The 19,727-nt window shown below is 53.2% G+C and overlaps 2 protein-coding genes across 3 annotated transcripts; one reads left to right on the top strand and one right to left on the bottom strand.

Annotated features, from left to right (window-relative positions):
• Window positions 1-9,714: 9,714 nt before the first annotated feature.
• YIF1B (Yip1 interacting factor homolog B, membrane trafficking protein) lies at window positions 9,715-14,911 on the top strand. Of its 2 annotated transcripts, none has more exons than XM_088671261.1 (8): window positions 9,715-9,787; window positions 9,905-10,110; window positions 11,063-11,167; window positions 11,378-11,456; window positions 11,607-11,664; window positions 12,213-12,368; window positions 12,627-12,720; window positions 14,233-14,911. In XM_088671261.1, the coding sequence occupies exons 1-8, from the start codon at window positions 9,745-9,747 to the stop codon at window positions 14,386-14,388; spliced, it is 897 nt and encodes a 298-aa protein (XP_088527387.1). In that variant the 5' UTR covers window positions 9,715-9,744; the 3' UTR covers window positions 14,389-14,911. The 2 variants fall into 2 exon arrangements, with proteins under 2 accessions (XP_088527387.1, XP_034974438.2); XM_035118547.3 differs by having other exon boundaries at window positions 9,715-9,793.
• A 509-nt stretch (window positions 14,912-15,420) lies between these two features.
• LOC118086655 (uncharacterized) lies at window positions 15,421-19,327 on the bottom strand. Its single transcript, XM_088671263.1, has 4 exons — window positions 17,416-19,327; window positions 17,123-17,256; window positions 16,939-17,019; window positions 15,421-16,033 (listed from the first exon to the last, which is right to left on the bottom strand). The coding sequence occupies exons 1-4, from the start codon at window positions 17,744-17,746 to the stop codon at window positions 15,944-15,946; spliced, it is 636 nt and encodes a 211-aa protein (XP_088527389.1). The 5' UTR covers window positions 17,747-19,327; the 3' UTR covers window positions 15,421-15,943.
• Between the last annotated feature and the right edge of the window lie 400 nt (window positions 19,328-19,727).

Genomic DNA, 19,727 nt, shown 5'->3' with positions numbered 1-19,727 from the left:
AGCCAAGCCCCTCCCGTCGGGCGGAGCCGCGCCCGCCTCGCGTTGCACCTGGCAGCTGCAGCCGGCGCCGCCCAGGGGAGGGAGCGCCCGGAGGGGCCCGGATCGGCACGCGGAAGCGCCTCGATGCGCCCCTTCCAGCCCTAGCCGAGCCGGAAGGCACAGCTGAGGAGAGTGGGGCGCTCTGCCTATTCTCAGAGACGCTGTTTATTTGCCCCTGGAGCAGCCGCCAGCCGAAGTGTTTCCCAGGGGGAAAGCGCCTTTCTCAGCCCTACCCGGCTGCTGCGGGGCGCGGGCTTCTGCTTCCCAACAGCTGCTTTGTCCCCGAGCGACGGCGACCCCCCCCCCGCACGAAAGTGGGGCACCGAGTGGCGTTGAGAGATCGCCTTGAGATTCTCGCGTGCAGTTACGAAGTCTTTCCGTTTCACATCCCACCCCAAATGAAGCGCGTTTTCAGGACGGGCAAGAATTTGCTCAATAGGAGGCTTGGCGTGGGCAGCGGGCCAGTATTCCCAGCAGGGCTGGTATTCCTGCAGGGAGGGTTTTTCTGGTGTCTTTCACTGGTGTGGGGAGGGCTTTTCCCCTTGAGGCTACAGCCAGTATTATCTAGAATTGCCTCTCCCTGGTGTATAAGGGAGTCATTGGAGCACCCCATAATTGCCTAACCTTGGAGACTTCAGCCAGGAAAACGGTCTGTAGGCCTGATCTTTATGTTGCAACAAGACTTCCCACTACCAAAAAGACGAAGCAGCCAAAATCCCCATTACATCAGTTTTTAAGAGTTTCCCATAATACATTTCCAGAAGCATCACAAAAAAAGTGTGTTCACAGGCAGAACCTGAGATCCAGGCATGCCCCTGTCACTCAAATACAGTCATTCATCCATACTCCATCCCAGTCCAAAGGATTCTTATCTCATTATGCATGATCAAGCTTTCTTTAGCACCTCAGCCCAGGACTAATTGCAGCCATCAGCAGCCATTAACACCCATCTACAGGTTTACCACTCCCATCAGCCCATCTCCCATTCCCACCCACCCCCACCACCCTCTGTATATATATAGGGTCTGACACTTCTGTTTCTAGTGTATCTGAAGAAGTGTGCATGCACATGAAAGCTCATACCAAAATATAAACTTAGTTGGTCTTTAAGGTGCTACTGAAGGAATTTTTTTATTTTGCTTCGACTCAGACCAACACGGCTACCTACCTGTAACTACCGGTATGTCTGAAATAGTACAGTAGAGCAATCCTGAAACCATTTTGACTCTCCCAAATGGATCTCAAATGTTTCTCTACAAGGAAGAAGGAAATGGGAAAGCCTCCCCATTGTCTCTTTGCTCACAAATCCTGTCTTAAGGGCATGTCTGTGTATGAATTGGGTGATCCTGTGACCTGGATTCAAGATCTGAGTATTTACCATTGCAAAAGAATGGCCAGGATGCCCGGGTTTTCTGCTGTAGACTGCCCCTTCAGTGCTGTATGTATAGTATTTGAGGGGTGGTCTTGAGCTACAGGGGAGGCAATTTTCAAATGTCTATATAAGGGCTTGCACACCATTGTTCTAGGTTCCTCTCCTCCCTCCCTGCGTGGGATGAGTGGGGGACCCTGTTACAACCGATTAATAAAAATAATGCTTACTAGCTGCTTTGTTTCTCAGTATTCTCTGGTTGGCCTCTGTTATTTTCTCCTACTGATAGAGAACCTACTTAAGGACTCTATATGGACTCTTACCGTAAATACCCCATAAGGGAAAGGGAGCAGTATTTTTCTTATAACATTGCTGAGCTCAGGAGCCCCACATTACAAGAAGGAAAAGTGCCATTTGAACTGCAGCACAGAGCAGGGAGGTGGGGGGGGGGGTAGCAGCAATGGACCGCGGAGGCAGGAGATAAGCAGGCCCTGCAGAGTGGGGTGACTGGCCCCTTGGCCACGCAGGAGAGGCCAGGAACAGATAATTCAGCCGCCAGACACGGCCAGGGTCCTCTTTTGCTGGGACAGCAGGGCAAGAAGGGTTTCCAGCGCGCAAAGCCCATTCTGGTCGAAGTGAGTCCGACAGTCCATGGTCTATTGACAGAGAGGACTTAGCTGAGGGGGAGACTAACTGCTCAACAAGGGGGCACAGGGGGCAGCTGACGGAGGAACACAAGCACAGCCTGTTCTTCTCAGCGCCCTGAACTGGGTCACAGCCAGGCTCTGGCACCGTCCTGCAAGTCACGCAGATCAGGGCCAGTCTGGACCCTCTGCCTTTTGCCATGCTCAGAGGCTGGGTCCAGAATAAAGGAAACTGGGCTGTGGGGCATTTGCACTCTGTCTGTGAATCTGTTGCTGGATGGTGTTTATAATCTTAGAAGCAAGAGGCAACTTGTTTAGAAACAGGCTGGCCAGATTAAAAGAGGCCCCAATTCTGGCATACTGCAATACACCGGAGAGTCAGGGAGGTGTAGGGGTAAAATGTTCCTCCTAAGAGGCCTGGGTTCAAATTGCCACTCATCCGGGAAGCTCACTGGGTTAGGTGACCTTGAGAGTGTCACCATCTTTCTGCCCAACCCACCTCACAGGGCTGTTGTGCAGAGGTAGAAGAAGGGGAGAACCATGTACAGTTCAGTGGAAGATGGTAGAATAAAAATCTTATAAATGAACACTGTTGTGAAAGACCCGCTTAACATCTTAACCTTTCAAAAAGGGAGTTGTTTTACATCTGTCACGGCAAAAATGAGTCTTGTGACGCTTTCATCGCTAATCAATCTTTTATGGCAGCGGTCCCCAAACTAAGGCCCAATCACCTTCTCAATCTGGCCTGCGGATGGTCCGGGAATCAGCGTGTTTTTACATGAGTAGAATGTGTTCTTTTATTTAAAATGCATCTCTGGGTTATTTGTGGGCCCTGCCTGGTGTTTTTACTTGAGTAGAATGTGTCCTTTCCTTTAAAATGCATCTCTGGGTTATTTGCGGGGCATAGGAATTTGTTCATATATTTTTAAAAAATATAGTCCGGCCCCCCACAAGGTCTGAGGGACAGTGGACCGGCCCCCTGCTGAAAAAGTTTGCTAACCCCTGTTTTATGGCATGTTCCGGTCCATGAAAGCTCATACCATAATCAGTTACTTGTCTTTGAAGGTGCTACAATACAGTGGTACCTTGGTTTAAGTACACAATTGCTTCTGGAAGTCTGTACTTAACCTGAAGCGTACTTAACCTGAAGCGAACTTTCCCATTGAAAGTAATGGAAAGTGGATTAATTTGTTCCAGACAGGTCCGCGGAGTACTTAAACTGAAAGTACTCAAACCGAAGTGTACTTAAACCAAGGTATGACTGTATTCAGCTTAAATACACGGCTCTTCAGTCGCTTCCCAGAGATGGTTGAATTGCTTGGCTTTCTGAGGAAGGGCAGCCAAGGAGAATGTGGGTGAAATATTATTTTTCTTTTCTTTTTAAAATGTGTGCTCGGCACTTCTTAATGATGTATTCTGAATGAGGGAGAAAAACTTCCCTCCATCCAGTCTCCACACCCCAGACAACCTCTGCCATATCCAAGGTGGATTATAGAAAACATCCCAGCAGGAACTCATAAAACACAGCAAGGGAAGAAAAACAAATAATGCAAAACCCCAAATCATCACCACCACCACCATCATCATACAAAAGCCTCAGCAGTCAACCCTAACACACCTTTCTGAAAAACTGGGCTGGACCTGGCACCTGAAAGCCCAAATGTTTGGGGGCTGCCTGCCAAGCTCCACTGCATAAGGCTGATGCCAGAACAGAGAAGACTCTCCCCACACCCCGTCCTTAGGAAACGCCCATCCAGTAGTGTAACTAGGCAGGGTTGGGGGGGGGGGAGCTGTAAGGCAGTATGCTGTCTGCTGGGCATTGTGGTGGGCATCTGGGTGGCAGGGGAGTTGTAGGGCAGCACGGAGCTTCAACTGGTGCAAAACTACCACCCATTCCTCAAAAAGCCAGCTATGGAGTTTTGGCAGCTTCCCTTAAAAAAGCTCAACAACAGGGATGTCTTTAAGAAAGCAGGGGGTGCTATGCCACTGCACCCATCTAATCATCAGGGCACGTTGCAGAATGCCCAGGGGAGGTGGTGGTGGGGAGACATACAGGGTCAGGTGGTCCTGAAACAGACCATGGACCTGGATCGGCAGCCAGTGCAGCTCTTAAAAGCGCTGAATGGGCCGGTTTCAGCCAACGTTTTGCACCAGTTGAAGCTCCTGAACACTTTTCAGGGGTAGCCCCAAGTTGAGCGCGTCACAGTAGTCAAGTCTGGAGTGTATGAGAACCTGAACGGTTGTAGCTGAGGCCAACCTCTCCCTTGGGAAGAGTGCCGCAGGTGTACCAGCTGGAGCTGGCAAAAGGCTTGCACTCCATTCTGGTGGTGGACTGAGAAGGAGGCACCCATAGCTGAGAGCAGTAGGAGCAGTAGGGCATGTCGCTCAGGCCTGGAGAGCGACAAATGAGACACACTCCATGCCCCACCTGGAAGGACCTGGTATCCATCTCCTCCTCTCTCCCCTCCTGCACGTGAACTGGATTTCACCTGTGATGATGGGATGTCACCAGTGTCCCTTGCTTGGCATAGAGAACTGCCTGCTGTTCCCAAATCCCCACCTCTTCATGCCTCTCGGAGCATGTGGGTTTCTCATCCGTCTTTCCTGGTAGGAAACAGCTTCTGGGTAAACAACAAGAAGTGGGGAAGAGGTGAGCGGCTTGTTCCAGAAGCCTTGCTCTCGGGGAAAGGCTTGGTGGGGAGGGCTCAGCAAAGCCAGGCAGAACTCAAGGGCGGCCAAAGGCTGCTGGGTGGCGGCTCAGGGAGCAGTTAAGTCCGGATTTCTGACCAAGTCATGCACTTTGGCTTAAAAGCATCACACTTGCCCTGGTCAGGCAGGGTATAGGGCAGTATATAAATATATAGACCCCGGGTATAGGGCAGTATATAAATTCAATAAATAATAATAACAACCAGGCCCAACACTTTCTGAGAGGGGTCCGTCCTCACATCTACTCTCATCTGGAAATAAATGAGTTTTGATCAGAAGGTCAGCGGTTCGAATCCCCATGACGGGGTGTGCTCCCGTTGCTCGGTCCCTGCTCCTGCCAATCTAGCAGTTGGAAAGAAAGTGCAAATAGATAAATAGGGACCACTACAGCAGGAAGGTAAAGGGAATTTCCGTGCACTGTTCTGGTTCGCCGGAAGCAGCTTAGTCATGCTGGCCACATGACCCGGAAGCTGTATGTCGGCTCCCTCGGCCAATAAAGCGAGAAGAGCACTGCAACCCCAGAGTCGTCCGCAACTGGACCTAATGGTTAGGGGTCCCTTTACCTTTACATTTCATTTGTATACCAGACTTCATCTGTAGATCTCAGGGCAGGTCACAACATAAAAACCATAAATATATAATAAAACAAAATACATAATATAAACAAGAACACAGAGATAACTGGAGGATCTGGGTCAATCCCTATGGGGAGAAGCAGCCCTTGAGGTCCTGAGCCACTTAAGGCTTTATAGGCCAAAACAAGCACTTTGAATTGGGCCTGGAGACTAATTGGCAGCCAGAGAAGTTGGGCCAAGAATGGTGAAATATCTTCAAACCATCTTGCCCCAGTGAGCAACCTGGCCACCAAATTCTGCACCAGCTGAAGTTTCTGAACCACCTTCAGAAGCAGCCCTATGTATAACTAACTGCCTCCATCTTATCTGGATTGAGTTTCAGTTTGTTGTCTCTCATCCAGTCCATTACTGAGGCAAGACACTGGTCCAGCATTTCCACTGCCTCACCTGCAGGTGTAAGGGAGAAGTAGAGCTGTGTGTTGTCAGCAAATTGCTGACAGCAAACTCCGGATGACCCCACACAGTGGGTTCGTGTAGACGGGATAAAATCAAACCCTGAGGAAACCCATGTTGAAGGCTCCACAGGACTGAAACATCTTCCTTGGAAACGTCCATCCAAATAGGACAGGAGCCACCACAAAGCAGTGCCACCCACCCCTAATTCAGACAGCCGCTCCAGAAGGATACCATGGTCGATGGTATTGTTAAAGGAAAATTCCTGGCTCACTTGGATTTGCCAAAGAAAGATATCAGCCAAGAATATTGGAGCAAAACAGCAGCCTGTAGGCCTGGTCTTTATTCAAGGAACTGTTGCAACAAGACTTCCAACTACCGAATGGAAGAAGCAGAAAGAAAGAAGCCCCAAACAAAGGATGGCTCCCTTTTCCAGAAGTTCCCCCTTTTACCCATAACACCCTTAGTGAAGCATCATACATACATCATATATACATCACAGCTATGTCATAATCTGGGAGGGGTCTCCTGGCAGAAACCTGAGTACTGTATCAGGTTTTCCCCCATCCCTCCCTTGACCTCTACCTCATACCCATTAAGTGAAAGAAAAGGTGAGTACAGTATGTACATGTTCCTGTTCTCCTGATCAAGTTAATCACACTCCTTTGTCTTGACCAAGATCCTACCGGTAACAAACTGAGGTTGGGTTTACTATTGTTTCTGGAATGGCTACCTATCTGGCACTCAGGGGCCAGGATGCCAGCGATTATCACCCAGGCAAGGAGGCTGCTGAGTACATGGTCTCAGGTTTGGGGGGTTATGGCTTCCCCTGCCCATGTCCCAGGCTCTCCCCTTGGTAGCCATTCCTTTCCTGAACAGAACCAAGTTGGAATGGTGCAAATCTGATACTGGAGCGATTTTATATGACTTTCTATGACCATTGAGCCAGTACATACGATAGATACATTTATCAGTGAATTGTTGCATTTGGTAATGTGCAGCAGAGGCCCTATCAATAGATAGGAAAAAACTGTGTGATTAAGTGTTTTGTGGAGACATTTGGAGGAGCGATTGTGTTGATTTTGGTAGTCGGGGTGTGTGTGTATAATGTCTGCTGGAGGGGCAACCTCCCAAAAAACCTTTACATAAATTAACTGCTATAAGAAAAAAACTGTTCCTTTTCCCTTATGGTGATTCCAAGAGCCCCGTATAGAGTCCTTTATTGGGTTCCCTATCAGTAGGAGAAAATAACAGAGGCCAACCAGAGAATATTGAGAAGCAAAGCAGCTAGCGAAGCTTGATCTTTATTAAACTGTTAAACTACCGACAGGGAATCGACTTAAGGACTACCCCATAAAGGATAATGTTATAAGAATTTTAAGCTCTTAGAAATGTTCATAAATGTACAATGCAAACATGCACATAAATATATAAACCAATGACTGAAAACAGTACAGAAAAAGTCCTGAAACAATTTTGTCCCTCGCAAATTGACCTCAAATATTTCTCTGCAATGTCGAAGGAAAATGGAAAAGCCTCCCCATTGTCTTTTTGTTAAGGGTATGTCTGCCTATGAACAGGGTGAGCCTGTGACCTGGCTCAGGAACTACCGTGTTTCTCCTAAAATAAGACACGTCTTATATTTATTTTTCCTACAAAAAAACACATCGCGGCTTATTTTCAGGGGATGTCTTATTTTTTATTAAGCATGGTACAGCATTGTTACCGGTAAGTACCGGTATGGTACGGGGCTTTCTTGCGCCACCCGCTGAGCCCACTGCTGGGTCCCTGGGCTTGACGCGGTGCGGCGCGGTGCGACTGGGGCTGCTGCCGACACCTGCCGGCTGCTGCGGCTTCGCGCGCCGCCCGCTGAGCCCACTGCTGGGTCCCTGGGCTTGACGCGGTGCGGTGCGGTGCGGTGCGGTGCGGCTGCTGCCGGCTCCTGCGGCTTCGCGCGCCGCCCGCTGAGCCCACTGCTGGGGCCCTGGGCTTGACGCGGTGCAGCGCGGCGCAGCTGGGTCTGCTGCCGGCTCCTGCGGCTTCGCGCACCGCCCGCCCGCTGCCGGGTCCTGGGGCCCGTTCAGCCGGAGCTCGGTGCGTCGCTGTGCTGGGGCTCCCACTGGGCTGGGGCGCGGTGCGCGCTGCTGCGTTTGCCGGCTCCTGCTGGGTCTGGTAGGTACCCCCCCCCCCAAGACGTCTTATTTTCGGGGGATGTCTTATATTTTTTGCTTGTAGAAGATCGTGGCATGGCTTATTTTAGAGGCACGTCTTATTTTAGGAGAAACACGGTAAGTATTCATCATTACAAAAAGACTGGCCAGGCTCCCCCAGGTAATCCAATCAAGTGACCATTAACAGGTAACCTGCCAGACAGGAGATAAACAACACACTTGGATTTCTGTTTTTGTTGTTGTTTAGTCATGTCCGACTCTTCGTGACCCCATGGACCATAGCACGCCAGGCTTGTTATAAGGGGAAACTGCTCCTTTATCCCTTATGGGATATCCAAGAGTCCATATAGACCACCCCTTTTGTAGACCACCCCTTTTGTGATGTATGTATCATGTATCTGGGGGGTGGTCTTGAGCTCCAGGGCGAGCAATGTAAAATGGTTCTGGGTCCTCCTCCTTTCTCCTGCGTGAGGTGAGTGAGGACCTGTTGCAACAGTTCGACACTGACAACTGGGAAACACTGCCCTGCGAGTGCTCCAGTTGGAGAACAGCCTTTACCAAAGGTGTCATGGGCTTTGAAGAAACTCAATCTCAGGACGCAAAGGACAAACGTGCTAAGAGGAAGGCACGCTTGGCAAATCCACACCGTGATCAACTCCCACCCGGAAACCAATGTCCCCACTGTGAAAGGACGTGTGGATCCAGAATTGGCCTCCAGTCACTTACAGACCCATTGTTAAAATCGTGTTTATGGAAGACAATCTTACTTGGCTACGAATGATCGGCAAAGAAGAAGAAGAGCAACAGTTCAATAAAGATCAGGCTTACTAGCTGCTTTGCTTCTCAATATCCTCCGGTTGGCCTCTGTTATTTTTTCCTACCGAGAGGGAATCGGCTTAAGGACTCTATATGGACTCTTGGATACCCCATAAGGGGTAAAGGAGCAGTTTTCCCTTATAACAAGCCTCTTCAGCCAGCCAGGCTATGCTTCTGCGCCCGGGGATTCCCATGTTCTTTGTGCCCTTGAAGCACCTCAGCCTAGGGCTGGCGTGGAGTTCCTCCTTGGTAGATGTGGGCCTGGGGGCCTTCTGGGCAAGCGATGCTCTGGCGGCTCTGTCCTGGAGCCAAGGGGTCTGGGCCTTCCTTCTCCGCCCGGCACCTGGCCATCATAGCTGCCAAGTTATCCCTTTTTTTCAGGGATTTTCCATTATGCTGAATAGGCTTCCTCGCGAGAAAAGGGAAAACTTGGCAGCTATGCTGGCCATGGTTCCCGCTGCTGCCGGGCTCCAGCCAGGCCCTTCCCGGCCCCGGAGGCTCCTGGGCGTAGGGCCTTGGCTGCCATACCAGAGCCTCCCTCCCTCCAATCCAGCTCCTTCCTCCAACTCCCCTCAGGACTCCAAAATCGCTGCAAAGGCTTCTGGGATGGAAGTCGCAAAGGCTTCTGGGATTACCAGCCTCTCTTTCCGCGCCCTTTTTCGCGGCGCATGCGCTTCCCCCTCAAGTAAACGGCTGTTTTCCCCCAGTCACGTGAGCCGCTCGCTATTTCTCTCGTCCCCTTGGCAACGACGCGCCCTCCTCCCTCCCTACAGCGGTTTCGACGCAGAGGCGCATCGGCCTTCGCGTCACGGCGCCCGCGCGCGCTCGGCCACACGCGTCCCGAGATTGGCTCTTGCCGCCGCCGCCGGCGCGCGCTGATTGGCCGCGGGGCGGCCTCCAAGTGCGCCTGCGCAGCGCGGCCTGCTTTCTTCCTCCTTCCCTCGCGGCGGCCCTGAAAGCGGCCCGACATGGAGCGCGCCGGCGCCACGCCGGGAGGAGCAGCGCCCGGCCGTATGCGTGGGTGTCACGTGGGAGAGAGGGGAGGGGTCCCTCCCCCGGGCGACACAACAGCCCCGCGAGGTCGGCCTGTCGCCCCCTGACGCCTTGGTTTCTCTTTCCCCCCGGCAGCCACGAAGCGCCGCCCGCCGGCCTCCTCGCCCGCCCCGCTCGGCATCTCGGCCTCCAGCCCGGCCCTCAGGACGGACCCGCAGCGGCTTTTCGAGGACACCAGCGCCTCCGCCTCCTCGGCCTTCCTCTCGGAGCCCGTCTCCAGCTTCGCCGCGGCCTACGGGAGCAGCCTGGCCAGCCAGGGCAAGGAGATCGTGGGCAGGAACGTGAGTGCAGCTCCGGGGCATGCGCAGACGCGCGACGTCAGGGGAGGGATCCCCAGGGGTCCTCTAGTCCATCCCCAGGAGCTCTTCTTAAAACCCACGCGTTAATAACCCGAGTCCATAACCGGTTGAGATCGTCCCCTCCGCCCTGGAGCGGCAGGAAACAAGCTTGGTCCTAGAACCCATGAATCATACAGTTGGAAGGGACCCCCAGGGGTCCTCAAGTCCAGCCCCCTGAGCTCTCCTTAAAACCCTCCCATAAGCTATAGCTTAGGGCCCTACTCTACTCTATTGGGACCCCCCCAAAAAAATTAAAGGAAAAAACCTGGATGTACATTTCCAAAATATAAGATAAAAAACAAATAACATAAAACCTGCATACAGCAACAGTGTTTCATGTTGTGTAGGCTCCTATTTGTGATGTGCAAATGGCTTGAGATACCTATTAGGTCCATAAATTACCATATAGCATATATCCAACACAAAAAACAGCAACCATTTGTTGTTGACAAAGGACAGCTGGACATATCCAGGGCCCCATTACCTTCAGAAGCTGGGGGCTGTGTCTAACCTAAATCCCTGCTCCCATTATTAATCCCAGACCATAACTGATTCAGGTCCTCCCCCTCTGAAGTGGCAGGAAACCAGCTTGGCCCCTTTTCTTAAAACCCAAGAATCATACAGTTGGAAGGGACCCCCGGGGGCCATCTAGTCCAGCCCTCTGCCATGCAGGAATCCCAACTCATTGCATCCATATTATTGATTGCATGGCATTTATTCCGAGGAGTGCAGGGTGGCAGCCGTGGTTCTCCTGGCCTCCTTGCTTAAATCCTCGCCACAACCCTGCGAGGTAGGCGGGGCAGAGAGAGGCAGTGATATGCAACAAAGGAAATCCCCTTGAGACACTTTGCTCTCTGCTCATGCTCTGTTTCTGCCACTTCTCCTACCCTCCCAGATTGACCGCTTTGTCCCCGTGACCAAGCTGAAGTACTACTTTGCTGTGGACACTGTCTATGTGGGCAGGAAGCTGGGGCTGCTCCTCTTCCCTTTCCTGCACCAGGTGAGCTGCAAAGGGCCCCGGCTAAGGCAGAATGGGGGGCCGCCGGGAACTGCGGAGGATTGGCCTGCTCAAAGGGGCCCCCTGCTATGGCTTTGAGGCTCAGGCCAGGGCGCCTTCCCCTGTGCCACCCCGACCCCTTTGGCCACCCTGGTCTCTTGGCAGCAGGGAGCCCGTTGGTAGCCTGTGGGGGTTCTTGGCTGTCTTTGGCAGGATTGGCAGGTGCAGTACCAGCAGGACACCCCTGTGGCCCCCCGCTTTGACGTCAATGCTCCTGACCTCTACATTCCAGGTACGGCAGGTCTCTGTGGGTCCCTGGGGTGGCACCAGCCCTGAGGTGGCTTGGGGGGAGAAGCCCCTGGGGAGAGAAATGGTGGAGGCCTTGCTTTGGCAGGGCTGAGCCCAGTCTCTCCCATGGCTAAGGAGCCCTTTCCCTCCGCAGTCATGGCGTTCATCACCTACATCCTGGTGGCGGGTCTGGCGCTGGGGACCCAGAACAGGTGAGATGTTTTAGGGATCACATTTCTGCTGGCATTCCTAGGGAAGGCAGGGCAAGGCAGCTCCCCAAAACGCTGCTGAGCTGCCCAGGACCCCATCCTCATTTCCTTGCCAGTTCAGCCCAAACAGGCATGGCATCCTGCAAAAAATCCCAGGATGTGTAGCTTGTGAAGGATGCTGAGAGTTCTAAGGAACTCTGGGGACCCCGTAGCTATGCGAGGGGATAAGGGGGTCTCGCAACAGCAATCTTAGAATAGTCCTCTATCTAGTCCAACCCCCTGCACTGCAGGAATCACAGAGTCCCTGACAGGGGGGCCACCCAACCTATGCTTAAAAACTTCTAAGGAAGGAGAGCCTGCCGCCTTCTGAGGGAGTCCGTTCCACTGTGCACCCGCTCTTACTGTCAATAATATTAAGTTTAGTTGGAATCAGGGAAGAGGCATGAGATGGTCTGGGGCTGTGAGCGCCTTCCTGTAGCCCTGGAGGCCTGGGCAGTTTGGGTGGCCAGGGAGCCCCCTCCTCAACACTCTCCCTCACCCACCCCTTGCAGATTCTCCCCTGACCTGCTGGGCTTGCAGGCGAGCTCAGCCCTGGCTTGGCTCATTGTCGAGGTGATAGCCATTCTCCTCAGCCTGTACTTGGTCACTGTCAACACGGACCTGTCCACCATTGACCTGGTGGCCTTCTCAGGGTACAAGTATGTTGGGTGAGTAACCAGGAGGCGAGGGCAGCCTGCTCCAGGCGGGGGGTGCGGTGGCTGAGCTCCTTTTAATGTTTGAAGTTTTATTGTTTTTAATATCCTGTTGGAAGCCGCCCAGAGTGGCTGGGGAGGCCCGGCCAGATGGGTGGGGTATAAGTAATTTACTTATTATTATTATTATTATTATTATTATTATTATTATTATTATTATGGGCTGGGGAAGAGCTGGGCTCTGGGCCTGACACATCTCCCCTCCTGTGACAGGATGATCGTCGGCCTCCTGGCTGGGCTGCTCTTTGGGAAGACGGGTTATTACCTGCTGCTGAGCTGGTGCTGCGTCACAATCTTTGTCTTCATGGTAAGAACTTCCAGGAAGTGTGTGGCGGTGGGTCGTTCCCCAAATTCTTCTGCACTTGTTTAGCATTTTACACAGCAGGAGCAGGCCTCATTTCAGGCTCTGCGTTGGCCTCTAGTAGCAGCAGCCTTTTACCAGCTTTGTGAATGGATTTAGGGCAGGGAGGCTGGTTCTGCCACACTGGGAGCAGAGCTGAGGGAGTGCCACAACTATGGCGTAGCACAAGCGCAGAGCGGAAGGCAAGAGGTGGGGGGCAGGTGCTGAATGTTGGCCTCGCACAGGGCACCGCTGAAATTTGAAAGGCCAGAGTCTGCCCCTGACTATGGCCCTTCCTGGACAAAGACAGCCTGACCCTGTAGTCTATGCATTGGTAACCTTGAGGCTAGATTACTGCAAAGTGCTCTATGTAGGACTGCCCTTGGGCTCAGTCTGAAAGCTCCAGCTGGTGCAAAATGTGACAGGGGCCTCTGGTTGAGAATGCATGACTCCTGTTGAATGGTTTCCCTGGCTACTTAATGCAAGAAGAGCCCTGCTGGATCCGGCCAAAGGCCTGTCTGGTCCAGCATCCTCTTCTCACGGTAGCCAACCAGATTCCCCAAAGGGAAACCCTCAGTTAGGAAGGAGCCACGCCCTCTCCCTTCCTGCCGTTTCCAGCAACTGGACTTCTGAAGCATTGCTGTGGAGGGAGAGCAGAGCCGTCGTAGCCGGTAGCCATCAGTCGCCCTCTTCTCCGTGAATTTGTTCTTTCGGAGCCGGGTTCAAGGTCCTTGTGTTGATCTAGAAAGGCCCTGAAGCCGTCTGTCCCAGCTCAGTCACTGAGACCACCTGCAGGAATGTCATTGGCCATTCCCCAAGTTGGAGATACTCACTTGATAACAACAAGCAACTGGGCCTTTAGCGCCTAGTCCTGTGGAACGCTCTGCCACTGGAGATTCAATAGGCACCTTCTGTGCCAGCTTTAAAAAACCCGCTGAAACTTTTTCTGTTCCGCCAGTTGTATGCCAGCGACTAAGAATACATCCTTCCAGAATAGTTAATTGCTGCCTGTTTGTAACTTTTTTGGTGGGTTTTATTGCATGGCTTTATTGCTGCAAACCCCTCCAAGGTAAAATAAAAAAAATCCTTCAGTAGCACCTTAAAGACCAACTAAGTTTTTACTGTATTTTAATATGAGCTTTCGTGTGCATGCACACTTCTTCAGATACTGAAGAATTAGATACTGAAGAATCAGATACTGAAGTATCTGAAGAAGTGTGCATGCACACGAAAGCTCATACCAAAATAAAAACTTAGTTGGTCTTTAAGGTGCTACTGAAGGAATTTTTTATTTTGCTTCGACTCAGACCAACACAGCTACCCTCCAAGGTGTAAAAGCAGTATGCAGATGGCCTTTAAATAAAACAGCCCCTGTTGCAAGAACCGTCCATCCTGCTTGGAAAATCCCCAGGAAGGCAGGGCCTCCGTGTCCCTCCCTGCACTTTGGCCCTGATTTGCCTTTTCCTCTGGCTTTTCCAGATCAGGACCCTGCGCCTGAAGATACTGTCGGAAGCAGCGGCGGAGGGGGTGCTGGTGCGGGGAGCCAAGAACCAGCTGCGCATGTACCTGACCATGGCTGTGGCCGGCCTTCAGCCGCTCATCATGTACTGGCTCACCTTTCACCTCATCTACTGACGGACGGGTCTGCTGAGGGGGCAAGGGTGGGGGTCCCTACTCCCTGTGGGGGGTCTGTGCAGCAGGCTGGACATAGACCTGGCCTGGAGCCACCGTGGCTCTGGCTTCAGCGACCTCGGGGTGTGTGGATGTTGTCAGGGCTGGGTGGGCAGCAGGAGCCTGTTTGTAGATGGGGAGGGGGCTCCAGCAGGGGTCCCAGGCAGACTTCCACTCAGCTCCCTCTGTCTGGGGGCAGCATCCTTTTCCCACCCCCCACCCCCTTTGCATGCAGGCCGGAGCCTTTGCGATCACTGCACACCACCGGAGAGCGCATGGTATTCTCCGCCCGTGCGCCAGGTTTTGCTGCTTGCGAGCGACTCAGTATTACTAGGGAGGGGGGGGAGGCTGCCAGAGGGGGTTTCATGGAGCAGCCACCCAACACCCGCCTGCCCCCCCCCAGCCCACAAGCTGCTTGCTTCTCTGTTCAACTTCGCAGCCTTTGGTGCTGTACACACAACAACAGGCCAATAAAGAATGAATCCTGTGCTGGGGGTCGCTCTCTGCTGCGTGGTGAGGGTGGGGGGAGGCAGAAAGTGGGGCTTTCTTTCTGGAGCAAGAAGGCTCTTGCAGGCTGTGGTGGATCCTCTCAGCAGAGCATGCAGCTTGGGTCGCTCAATCAGCCTGCAACACTGTGCCACTGCTCACTGGGTGCAAACCAGGGAGGAGGGGTTGGGGGCATGGGGGGCGGGCAACACAAGGGCTTGGCCCTCACAGAAGAATGGCAGCCCTTCCCACCCTCTTCCTTGTAACTAACTCCTCACCCTCTGCCACGGTCCCTGTTCCACCTGTGGGGCCTGGGGCTGAATTGTGGTTCTTCTCACATGGAGAGAAGGCGAGGCTGAATCTGTTCAAAGCAACATCCTCCTTTGCCCGTGGCATTTGCCCACCTGTTGCCCCCTTCAGCTCAGCCACCCCCCTTCACAGTCTCACACCTCTCCTGGGGCCCGGATGGATGCGTTCCAGGTCTGCAAACTAACACACCCTCACAACTCCTTGCCACCAAAAGGATTTAATTATTTTACTCTGCTGAAGTTTCACCTTCCATTTTCTTCCATAGACATTCCAGTGTGACAGAAAAGGCAGCTCCCTTTATTTGTCCCAATAGTGCAAAAAGCAGGAAAAAACCCTCCATGAGAACATAAGCAGAGCCTGCTGGATCAGACCAAAGGGGGTCCATCTAAGTCCAGAATCCTGTTCTCAGGTGCCGCTCCTCTTCTGTGAATTGGTCCGATCTTTGAAAGCCATCCCAACCCAAGTTGGTGCTCTTGCTGCCAGCAGAAGAAAGCAAAGCATGTCTGCATACAATGCAAGGCCTGCCTTCCAGCCCCCTGATGCTCCAACCTTCAAAATGCAAAGCCCTTCCCCTGCTGAACCATCACCAGGGAACATAACATGCTTGACAATCTGAAAGCAACCCCTTTCATTAGTCCTGAGCCAAAGGAAGGGGCTGCTCCATAGCTGGGCTCCGGTGGGGCTTAGGCAAGTCTGCAGCAAAGAGCCCCGGTGTGTGCAGGGCTCAGTGGCTTCTCTCCTTCTTCTTCTCCTTGTGGGCCTTCTTTTCTTTCTTGGGCTTCTTCAACTTCTTCTGGCGGCCAGTGCCAGGTCCCTGCAGACGTGGGGGGAAGCAGAATATCTTAACATTTCCTACCAGCTGCAGCAGGAGAGGCCCCAGCAGGCAAAGGAAGTTTGACCAGGAGCCAGCCCTCAATCCAGGGGCGGGTGTGTTGAGGGAAGCCCGGTGCAGCAGGGGTGGGGGGAGGGAATGGATAGGGCTAGTCAGGAAATTGGGACAGGAGGGCCTGGCATGCTCTGGTCCATTGGGTCACGAAGAGTTGGACACGACTAAACAACAACAAAACAGAAGATAAGAGAGCCTGTGGACACTCTGCTTTCACTGACTCTCAAAGGCCAGTTGGCATCCATGCAGGAGGTTTTCACATTGCCCAAAGAATGGAGCCCTAGAAAGGTAGAGTTGGAAGGGGCCCTGGCGGCAAACCCTTTGCAGTGCAGGAATCTTGCCCCATGTGAGCCTTGGGAAGGGGTCAAAGCACCCAGCTTTGGGGGGGGGGAGCTGTTGGCTTGCTGCCTGCACCCAAGCGTTGCCCAGAGTCCTGACATGGAGGGAGCTATTGCTTGTCACCTAAGACAGAATGACGCCAGTATCACCAGGAAGTTTAGCAGCCAAGCATCTCCACACCCAAAAGCACACAGAAATGGCAGTATGCATGACCCTCACAAACTCTCAAAACCTGGGCAAAGAGGCACATCTTAACCTGGACCGGAAAGGGTTGGAAGTCAAGAGTCCAAAGGCCACCTAGCCCATCCCGCCCCCCTCCTCACGGGGGACATGATGGGAGACCCAGGGCTGGAGCATTTCTAGGCTTCCATGGACGCGCCCCTCTCAGGAAGGTGGGGGGGGGGAGGCGACAAAGGTCTGCGAGAGGAGGGGGTCAGGCCTCTTTCTCCTAGACGGGGGTGTCCCTCTGCCAACCTCCCGCCACCGCCTCTTGCCTTGCGCTCCTGGTCGCTGTCGCTGGAGGAGCTGCTGCTGCTGCTGCTACTGGAGTCGGATGCAGATCGGGGCCCGCCTTCCTGCAAGGGGGAAGCGGGAGTGAGAGGGGGGGTCCCGTTGCTGGGGGGGGTCTCCGCCAGTTGCTCAAGCGGGGAATTGGAGGGGAGGGACCCCCCAACTCACCGCGAGGCTCTTTCCGGCGCCCTCGACCGCGGGAGGCGTCCCAGACGGCTGGGCAGCCGCAGGCGCATCGCCGCTGCGCGGGCCCGGCTTCATCTCCGCGACGGCATCGGGCTTCGGGGGATCGGGCCCCAGCGCTGCAGGCAGAGGAGAGAGGGAAAGAGCCGCCCCAGGGTCACACACGGGGCCTCACCTCGAGGGGACCCAGGCGTCCTGGCCTTGGGGACACCCCGCCCCCCGCAAAAAAAAAAAAGAGAGAATCCAGCCGTCTTGAGAGGCAGCCCACCCCGACTCACCTGCCGCCAGGTCGAAGTCCATCGTGCCAGGTGCGCACTTGCTCCGGTGGACGACGGCGGGACGCTTTCCCGAAGGCAGGCGGGGCGAGGCACCGCCCGGAGAGGAGGGACGCGGCGCGCTTGCTCGGAAGCCGCCCCAGAGCGTCCGTCGAGCGCGGGGGACGGGCCTCGGGACCCAGCCCGATGCATCATCCTCGGTGGGCGGGGCTGCGTCCGCCCCGTCGGGGGGGGGCGCCCGGGGCTTTTCCGGGCGCAGAAGCACAGAAGTGGCCAAGAGACGGGGAGGTGGGTCGCCGGAGGCCGGAGCTTGGTGGGCAGAGGGCACACACATCCCCTGCCCGCCTGGCCAGAGGTCCTGAGCTTAGAGACAGTGTTATAATAAGAAAAAACTGCTCCTTTTCCCCTTATGGGGTATCCAAGAGCCCGTATAGAGTCCTTCTGTAGGTTTTCTATCGGTAGGAGAAATTACAGAGGCCAACCAGAGAATATTGAGAAACAAAGCAGCTAGTAAGCATGATCTTTATTAAACTGTTGCAACAGGGTGCTCACAACCACATGCAAGACAGCAGGAGGCAGGAGGAACCCAGATCAATGGTGTGCAAGCCTGGCCTTATATAGACATTTGAAAATGTCTGTAGCTCAAGGCCACTCCCCCAAAACATCATACATACAGCACTGAAGGGGCAGTCTACAGCAGAAAACCTGTATGCCAGCCCAGGATACCTGATAATGGTCACTGATTGCTTTTACTTGGGCATGCTGGCCATTCTTCCGTGATGGTAAATACTCAATTCCTGAATCCAGTTCACAGGCTCACCCTATTCATACACACCCTTAAGACAAGATTTGTGAGCAAAGAGACAATGGGGAGGTTTTCCCATTTCCTTCCTCCTTGCAGAGAAACATTTGAGATCCATTTGGGAAAGTCAAAATGGATTCAGGATTGCTCTCCTGTACAATTTCGGACACGTAGTTTATATACTTATGCATGTGTTTGCCTGGTACATTTATGAACATTTATTTTATATATATGAGGCCTTAGAATTCCTGTAACAATAGGATGCTCTGACATAGCATTGTAGAGCTGAAAGAGACAAAAAAAAAAAAAAAACCCTCCAAGAAGGAGAGCCCACCGCCTTCCAAGCTCACCTGTTTCTGTCCAGCAGCTCTTACCATCAGAAAGCTCTTCTTCCTCATGTTTCGAGACAATAGCTTTCCTTGTTATGTGAATCCTTTGCTAAGGGTCCTGCGCTCTGGGCAGCAGAAAACGGGCTCACTCAGTGCAGTGGGGCAGGTACAGCCCTGCATGCTACAGTGTTTTGTGCATTGGGGGGTTGGGGTGCCTGTATCTTTAAGGGCTCCCCCCCCAGTGGTGCAACAGGCCAGCTGGTTGACTTGCAGAGCAGCTGCTTCCTGCTTGTTCAAGCCTTAGGCAGGAGGGGGTTAATTCATCACAAGATGGTTCTCTGTGTGCCCCCCAGGAGGAAAGCATTAGGATCCTCTTTGTTCTCCCCTCCATGCTGCTGTTTTGGGGGTGGTTTCCAAGAGGAGAGGGGGAGATAGTTGCTCCCTCTGCTTACTAAAAACCACACACAGAGAGAGCCACTGCTTCTAAGCTGTGTGTCTAGAGACCAGGCCTTTTCTGTTCCAAGCAGGAAATGTTCCCTTGCACCAGCTTCATTGTAAAGCCCCACTTGAATGTGGGGCTTTTGGTGGGTGTGGGGCGGGGGCAGGCTAGAGTTCTCATCCAATGACAGCCCCCTCCTTTGGGCAGAGTAATATGACAGAGGCCAGAGAGGCTTGTGCTGGCAATAAAATAAAATATTATTATTTATACCCTGCCCATCTGGCTGGGTTCCCCCAGGCTCTCTGAGCGGCTCCCAATAGAATATTAAAAACACGATAAAACATCAAAATAGGGCTGCCTTCCCTAAATAGGGCTGCCTTCAAATGTTTTCTAAAAGTCAGGTAGTTGTCTATTTCCTTGATATCTGGTGGGAGGGCGTTCCACAGGGCGGGTGCCACCACTGAGAAGGCCCTCTGCCTGGTTCCCTGTAGCTTTGCTTCTCACGATGAGGGAACCGCCAGAAGGCCCTCGGAGCTGGACCTCAGTGTCCGGGCAGAATGATGGGGGTGGAAACGCTCCTTCAGGTATACTGGGCTAGACTCCCCTCTTCACAGCAGGAGTCACCCCAGATGAACAGACAGAACAGGCCTGGAGCAGGAATGGTACCCGGGCAGCTGCCCCGAATGGCTTTGTCCTTTTGGGGGGGGGGATGCAGAGAGAGGCTAGGCTTTTAGGCTCCCCCCCC

The sequence above is a fragment of the Zootoca vivipara genome, chromosome 6, assembly GCF_965207765.1.
Source record: "Zootoca vivipara chromosome 6, rZooViv2.hap1.1, whole genome shotgun sequence".
In the NCBI taxonomy this organism is placed as follows: Eukaryota; Metazoa; Chordata; class Lepidosauria; order Squamata; family Lacertidae; genus Zootoca; species Zootoca vivipara.
The sequence above is the reverse complement of the archived record's forward strand: the minus strand, read 5'-3'. Positions and strand labels throughout refer to the sequence as shown.